Raw genomic sequence first — 8,536 nt, 5'->3', positions numbered from 1 at the left:
GAAGTTAACGAGATAATTAGGTTATTAACAAAGTGATGATTGATCATTATTGAAGACACCTGACGTTAATAAGCAGAATCACCAAAGGAGAAAACCAAAATCATTATAGTGGTCAGTGTTTGCATTAGTTGGGCTCTTGACCCTTAAATCTTTAATACTAGATTTTGTTTGGCTGCTGTATTTGAGTTGAAACAGCCAGACAAACCAAAAGCTCAAGTCACCAGGTGATTATGTTTTAACATATTCATTGTTTGACGTAAATCACCTAGAGTCTAATCTCTAAGTTAGGTTTTTTTTTTTTTTTTTGCTTATTATAATAGCCTTGACAATCCACAGAAGATCCAGCACTTCCTATACATTTTGGAAAGATTTTTTTACAACCTGTTTAAAAAAAAAGAAAGCATTTAATCTAGGCACACATAGACATCAAGAACCAGCCCATGAATCTCAACAATAGTGACAAACGGCATATTCAGATAAACAGATCAACTCTGGACTCTCATCATTTATTCATAATTTATTAATCATAATATTGATGATTTAAGGGTCAAGAGCCCAACTAATGCAAACACTGACCACTATAATGGTTGCTGAAAAATTTTGGTTTTCTTCGTTGGTGATTCTGCTTATTAACATCAGGTGTGTTCAATAATGATCAATTATCACTTCGTTAATCACCTAATTATCTCGTTAACTTCAACACTGCTTCAGTGTTTATATGGGGATTTTGCTGTGCTCTTTCCTCTTGAACAAACACCATCTTAATACGAGTGTGTGGATCAGTGTGAGATGAGAATAATTCACAGACTGAAAGATAAAACTAAATCTCTGTGAATTGATGTGTAGAATATACTGAACAAACTGCACGTTCACGGCTGGATATTCTCTCATCACACAGAACGTGAACGTGCACAAATAACGGGCATTAACCGTAGATAAAGTATTACGAAGTTTTTATAAATACAATAACTATATATATATTATTAAAATTATATTATATTACTGTTGTTATTAGCAATAATTATTAATTTACATCACTTGTGAAACTATAAAATAGACCGCTTATCGATTTAAACAATTTCACCACACAAGTTTCTTCCGCAGAATTACAACAGACGCAGGAGCGTGCACGGCGCAGACGTGTGACGTCACAGCACCACACCGAAACAAACGTCCCGTTGACGCATTAAATGTGCGTAAAGTTACCAAAACACTCAAATCACAGAACATACAGCAGCAGTGTTCAACATTACACTCATGGTGAAATGCAGCATCTGTTGTGAAGTGTAACTAATTACTAATAAGATTTCAGTAATAATATTACAATTACTGTCCATAAAACAGAGTGTTACTTAGCTACTTTTGATGCCTGAAGTCATACTGTTTGGAAATCCGACAATCCAATAATTCTTAGATTTACTTTCATAATTTTCATGACTCATGAACACATGAATTCACCAGAGCAGCAGCAGCGTGTGGAATATGACGACGCTTACATTCAGCAGATGGAAATATTGCTATTGCATTAATAAAAGATGATCTGAACACTGAGGGGTAAGATGTGCCATTACTTTACTCTGATCCTCATCTAAATATCACAGATCAGACATCACAGTTTTTGAACATATCCAAGACTGTTTTGAATGAGGTGACACACATACACACACACACACACACACACACACACACATACACATACACACACACACATACACACACACAACACACACACACACAACACACACAACACACACACACACAACACACACACACACTCACACACACACACACACACACACACACACACACACACACACACACACACACACACACACACACACACACACATGTTGGGTTTACATGTTTTATGGGGACATTCCATAGGCGTAATGGTTTTTATACTGTACAAACCGTATTTTCTATCACCCTACACCTACCCTACACCTAAACCTAGCCCTCACAGGAGACTGTGCACACTTTTACTTTCTCAAAAAAACTCATTCTGAATGATTTATAAGCCTGTTTCCTCATGGGGACCTCACAAATGTCCCCACAAGGTCAAAATTTACTGGTATTACTATCCTTGTGGGGACATTTGGTCCCCATAACGTGATGAATACCAGGTGCACACACACACACACACACAAATACACACACACTCACACACACACTCACACACACACACACACACACACACACACACACACACACACAAATACACACACACTCACACACACTCACACACACACTCACACACACACACACACACACACACACACACACACACTCACACACACACACACACAGCTGTGCGGTGCTACACAAGGATGTGTGTGCTGTGTGAATATAAATGCAATATAAACTGAATTGTATTTAAAAAAATACACAATTGTATTTTATGTCACCACATTTGTTTTATTATTAACAGAAAATTATATATATCCAGTTTAGTACACAAACACACAATATCCATATAGTATACAAACACACAAATTTGTATGAAAATGTGACATTTTATTATGAAACAGATTTGAGATTTTAATATTATATTATTATTATTATTAGCATTTAAACATTTAAATAAAATAAAATATAAATAAAATCAATGTTTTAAAAAGACTGTAAAGAATAAAGGAATCTCTGTTTCTTTCACATAATTTCCAGTAATGTTTGCTGTTGCTGAAGTTCAATAGTCTGTATTGTCTGTTGTTGCATTAGTTGTATCATTTCTCTCGTCTGTTTTTGTGTGTGTTGTGCTGCCTTTGCTTGTTCTTAAACCTGTACTTTTTCCCAATTCCCAATAATCCTCTCTGTCTGGCTTCTCTCCGTCAGAAACTGTGGTGTGTTTCCCTCTTCTTCTCCTGCGTGTGTTATTCCTCCAGTCCCTCCTCACTAATGCTCTCCCTCTTCCTCTGCTCTGGCCCGTCTGTCTCTGTCTTCTTCGTATTGTCATCACTCGCTCTGTTCTCTCTTTCCCTGTGATTTCTTCTGTGAGACCATCAGCTCTGGTGTTTCTGTTAATGTGCAGCTGCTTTTCTCATCGTTGTTATTCCTGGCCTTGTATTTGATCTGTGTCAGGGTGAATCTGTCCCTCACTGAACTCTGGGGAAGATTTGAGATCTGGACAGCGGTTCAGTGCATCTGCTCTTGTGGACCAGGCTTTAGTCAGCACTAATGTTACTCTTCTTCTTGTGTGTGTGGTTCTGTGAGCAGGATTTCTCTACAAAGAAGTGCAGTGTGTTTCTCCGTTCACTCCTCGAGGCTCAAACCAAACAGAAACATAAGGCAGAAAACAGTAGCTCATTTTAGAAAAATGAAAAAAATATTATATGGAAATATGATATAATATGAATCAATAATATGATTCATAATATTATAATTCATATGATTCAATAATATGAAAAATATTAGAATAGCATAGTAATACATTTCTATATGATATTATGTACATGGTATTTAATGTGGGTTAGAAATTAAAAATGCAAAAATGTCATGAACTTTTCAAGTTAAAATAATGCTACTGAGTTAAAAGTGCTGTTTTTCTTCATCAAACACCCCCAAACATAATACTTAAGGAGAGTAATCGAGTCTTTTACAGCCTTCACACTCTTCCTGGTTTTCAGGTCTAACCTGTATTTATTTGTGCAGCTGATACAGCGGAAGTCCAGCGGCAGGAAGGAGAAAGGTAACACTTCCGGAAACATTCGAGCGCAGGCTAGCAGGAGATGCTAACGGCGTTTGTTAGAGCATTAATCTGATTATTACAGCATTAAACCCGCTGGGATTGACGGACACCGGACAGATGTGATTCCTGGAGACGAATGAGGGTGAAATGCAGAGACACGAGCGCGGGAAACAGATGAAGTGAGCGGCGGCGGCGGCGGCGGCTTTTGTTCTCACAGCAAACACGAAAACAACAACAACATCCGGTCTGAACCCGCTCCGAGTCCGACTGAACCGAGCAGGAATGAGCCGCTGACACTCAGACACTCGTTACTGATGAAGATGATGAAGATCTGAGGCTCAGCGGTGACACATGGCGCTGTTCCGCGAGTTCGAGGCTCCGCCGGAGTGTCCGGTGTTCGAGCCGAGCTGGCAGGACTTCAGCGACCCGTTCGGCTTCATCCACAAGATCCGCGACATCGCCGAGAACACGGGCATCTGCAAGATCAGACCGCCACAGGTACTTGATTCGTTTACCATAGTAAAACACGGTACAACAGATCAGATCAGATCAGATCAGACCGCCACAGGTTCTCGATCAGTTTACCATAGTAAAACACGGTACAACAGATCAGATCAGATCAGACCGCCACAGGTACCCGATCAGTTTACCATAGTAAAACACGGTACAGCAGATCAGATCAGATCAGACCGCCACAGGTACTTGATTCGTTTACCATAGTAAAACACGGTACAACAGATCAGATCAGACCGCCACAGGTACCCGATCAGTTTACCATAGTAAAACACGGTACATCAGATCAGATCAACAGATCAGACCGCCACAGGTACTCGATCAGTTTACCATAGTAAAACACGGTACAACAGATCAGATCAGATCAGACCGCCACAGGTACTCGATCAGTTTACCATAGTAAAACACGGTACAGCACCAGATCAGATCAACAGATCAGACCGCCGCAGGTACTCGATCAGTTTACCATAGTAAAACACGGTACAACAGATCAGATCAGATCAGATCAGACCGCCACAGGTTCTCGATCAGTTTACCATAGTAAAACACGGTACAACAGATCAGATCAGATCAGACCGCCACAGGTACCCGATCAGTTTACCATAGTAAAACACGGTACAGCAGATCAGATCAGATCAGACCGCCACAGGTACTTGATTCGTTTACCATAGTAAAACACGGTACAGCAGATCAGATCAGATCAGACCGCCACAGGTACCCGATCAGTTTACCATAGTAAAACACGGTACATCAGATCAGATCAACAGATCAGACCGCCACAGGTACTCGATCAGTTTACCATAGTAAAACACGGTACAACAGATCAGATCAGACCGCCACAGGTACTCGATCAGTTTACCATAGTAAAACACGGTACAGCACCAGATCAGATCAACAGATCAGACCGCCGCAGGTACTCGATCAGTTTACCATAGTAAAACACGGTACAGCAGATCAGATCAACAGATCAGACCGCCGCAGGGAAATGCCCTGATGAAAAGGCAGGTTTTGATGCTGGGGTGCTGGTTTTATCTGGTTTAAGATGGTCCTAAAATGTTTTTTGTTGGTCCTAAGCAGGAGGGACCCGAATAAACCAGTACACCAGCATCTAAACCGATCGTATGCTGCTTTTTCAACAGGGTTACTGCACTGAAATAACAATTACCATAGTAAAACGAAGTACAGCACGAGATCAGACCTCACTTAAGACACTGAATCCCAGGAATGACCCAATCAGACCACAAGTGCTTCATGCTTTGTTATTATTATTCACTATATTAAGATAAAATAATCAGACCAGGCCCATTTACATTTAGTCTTTAGCAGATGCTTTTATCCAAAGGGACAAATGAGGAGAATAGAAACAATCAAAACCAACACAAGAGCAATGAAATGTAAGTGCTGTGACGAGTCTTGGTTAGTCTAACGCAGTACACAAAGGTTTTTATATAATAAATAAAAAGAAAACAAGTAGATAGAATAGAAAATAAAGGGTAAGGAACATTGGTGTTAAAGGCCTTTTTTAAAATCAAAGAAGTCAAAAGAAAGTGTTGGAGAGCACAAGTGTTAGAGGGTCAAGTGTTGTTTTTTAGAAATAAAAAACAAAACATAAAATAGAGAGTGCTGGAGTTAGATGATCAGATGAAGTTGTTCTTGTATTGTGTGTATTTGTGTGCTCATAAATGAACACATCAGTTATTTCAGTGATTGTCAACATCCAGTGATTGTGTTTGTTAATAGTGAATTCAGATTTGAATTAATTTGTTAAAAGATGAATTCGGTTTTATTTTGTCTATTTTCTATTTATTTCTTATGTTTTAGTAAATTTTCTTGTGTGTGTTTATTTTTTTTAAATGTCTATATGGTTTTTATAGACCATTTCGTCAGATGTAAACATACTGGTCCCGATACACTTCCTGTTTCTTTTTTTTTTTTAACTTTACACAAACATCACAAAGAAATACAACCAACATAACATTTGACTGGATGAAAATGTTACATTAGCACCTTTAAGATGTATTTGTATATGTGAAATAAAATAAAAAACAAAAAAACAGGAAGTGCTTCTGGACCAGTGTTGTTTACATCTAGTAAAATGGTCTATAATGTTTAGTTAATTTTGTACATCAAGTTAAACTAAAGGTAACCGAGAAACTTTTTTTTTCCAACTCTGTTAAAATGTATTTTATTTCAGCCAAAATTGTTATTTTTTTTATTATTATCATTTATGTATTTTATGTGTAGGAGTTTTTTAATAGTTTATTTCATTACATGTTTAGGGAAGTCTTTCACAGTGGTGAGGGCATGGGTTTGATTTCAGGGTTAGCAAAATAACTAATTGTCTAGAGATGCTGCTTGATTGAACATGGCAGCTGCTGACTAATGTATAATTTATTGTTCTCTGTCATTTTACTGAGTTCAGACTCATATCTGCTGTGTGTTTCAGGGCTGGCAGCCTCCGTTCGCCTGCGACGTGCGCAGTTTCAGATTCACTCCTCGAATCCAGCGGCTCAACGAGCTGGAGGTGAGTTCAATCGCTCATTGGCGTTGTGATGAAGATCGCTGTGTTTGTTTCTCACCTCGAGTCTCGTCCGTTCAGGCCCTCACCAGAGTCAAGCTCAACTTCCTGGACCAGATCGCCAAGTTCTGGGAGCTCCAGGGCTGCAAACTGCGCTTCCCTCACGTGGAGAGAAAAGTGCTGGACCTGTACCTGCTCAGCAAGGTAAAACCACATCACACACCTCACATCTGCCTTCAAATACACTGCGTTTTAAGTGTTTGGCCTCAGTAGCATTTTATTTGAAAGAAATGTGTGCTTTTGTTCATCAAGGCTGCATTAAAGTGATCACAAATGACAGTAAAAACATTTATAATGGTATAGTACATTTCTCGCTAATCAGTAAATCAGTATATTAGAATGATTCCTGAAGGATCATGTGACACTGAAGACTGGAGTAATGATGCTGAAAATTCAGCTGCGCATCACAGAAATAAATTACACTTTAACAGATATTCACATAGAAAACAGATATTTGAAATTCTAAAAATATTTCAGTTTTTACTGTATTTTTGATCAAATAAATGCAGTGTGGGTGAGCAGTGAGCTCTTACCAACCCCAGGCTTTTGAACTTTGTGTTGTGTTGCTTTTATAAAAACTGTTCCTACATCGCTGAACATTTGTGTCTAAATGTGATGATATAACGTAGTGAAATGTAAACGCACACGTCTGATCTCTTCTTCTGTCTGTGTTTTGGCAGCTGGTGTCTGCAGAAGGAGGTTTCGAGGTGGTCTGTAAGGAGAAGCGCTGGTCTAAGATCAGCAGTCGCATGGGTTTTCCCGGTGGGAAAGGTGTGGGATCGCTGCTGCGCTCTCATTTCGAGCGGATCCTGTATCCGTATGAGCTCTTCCGGTCCGGAGCGTCGCTGACCGTGAGTCCGACTCCTGCAGTGCTGTGACGTGACGTCCGTCTCGAGTCGCTCCTGACGTGTGTCTGTGTGTTTCTGTAGGGAGTTCACAGGCTTTACCCAGAAGCCCCTGACCCCGAGGACGTAGATGAAGGCATCGGAGGTGGAGAGGAAGAGGCCGCGGACGAGGAGGAAGAGAAGGAGAGACGAGCCGAGAGACGCTCCCCTCGACGGCTCAAGGACGAGGTCGGCTTCTCTGTCAGGCCACATACAGATGATCTTTGAATAGAAAGTTCAAAAGAGCAGCATTTATTTGATTTGCCTGATGTTTGTGTCTCAGAGAGAAAACACGGAGCCCAAAGCCGTGCAGGTGTTCGGCGGCGGCCCGCAGCTGCTCGGATTAGACATCGTGGCGGCAGGTGAGACGTTCAGCGGTTCGATGACAGACATCAGTGCTGTTCGGCAGACGGTGATCTGTAAACACTGTGTTTGTGTCCAGATGATGAGAGCTTCCTCAGGAAACAGAAGCACATGAGGGCTCAGGCGTTTGCTATTAAAATGCGTCCGCGCAAGGAGATGCTGGAGGTCAATTATGTGAGTGTGATGTTTGTGTGTCATAACTGTGTTCCTGTGTTTGAGCAGTACAAGTTTTACTCCTGTATCTGACCTGTGTCCAGTCAATTTTCCCAACACTTCCCATTTCAAAGCAGCTTTAACAAAAATCATTGTTAACATTTATAATATGTTCATACTTTATAGTCACATTTAGCAGATTACAGCTGGATAATAATAAAATTACATTGTGCAAAAATATAAAGTCATGCAGCTAAGATTTGCTTTACTTCTGAAAATGACTCCTCATCTAGTCTTTGATATCATGAATACAGACTTGTCGAATTTGTCAGGTCTGGAGGAAATATAGAGCTGAGAATC

At 40.1% G+C, this 8,536-nt stretch overlaps 1 protein-coding gene across 1 annotated transcript; it reads left to right on the top strand.

The window, feature by feature from the left end:
• Window positions 1-3,657: 3,657 nt before the first annotated feature.
• LOC127161471 (lysine-specific demethylase 5A) lies at window positions 3,658-8,357 on the top strand. Its single transcript, XM_051104214.1, has 7 exons — window positions 3,658-4,183; window positions 6,645-6,722; window positions 6,798-6,920; window positions 7,457-7,627; window positions 7,706-7,849; window positions 7,944-8,022; window positions 8,103-8,357. Exons 1-7 carry the CDS (start codon window positions 4,037-4,039, stop codon window positions 8,267-8,269), a joined length of 909 nt encoding a protein of 302 aa, XP_050960171.1. The 5' UTR covers window positions 3,658-4,036; the 3' UTR covers window positions 8,270-8,357.
• Window positions 8,358-8,536: the final 179 nt, after the last annotated feature.

The sequence above is a fragment of the Labeo rohita genome, unplaced genomic scaffold (assembly GCF_022985175.1).
Source record: "Labeo rohita strain BAU-BD-2019 unplaced genomic scaffold, IGBB_LRoh.1.0 scaffold_657, whole genome shotgun sequence".
NCBI classification, from domain to species: domain Eukaryota; kingdom Metazoa; phylum Chordata; class Actinopteri; order Cypriniformes; family Cyprinidae; genus Labeo; species Labeo rohita.
Note: the sequence above shows the minus strand (reverse complement) of the source record. Positions and strands in the feature narration are given on the sequence as shown.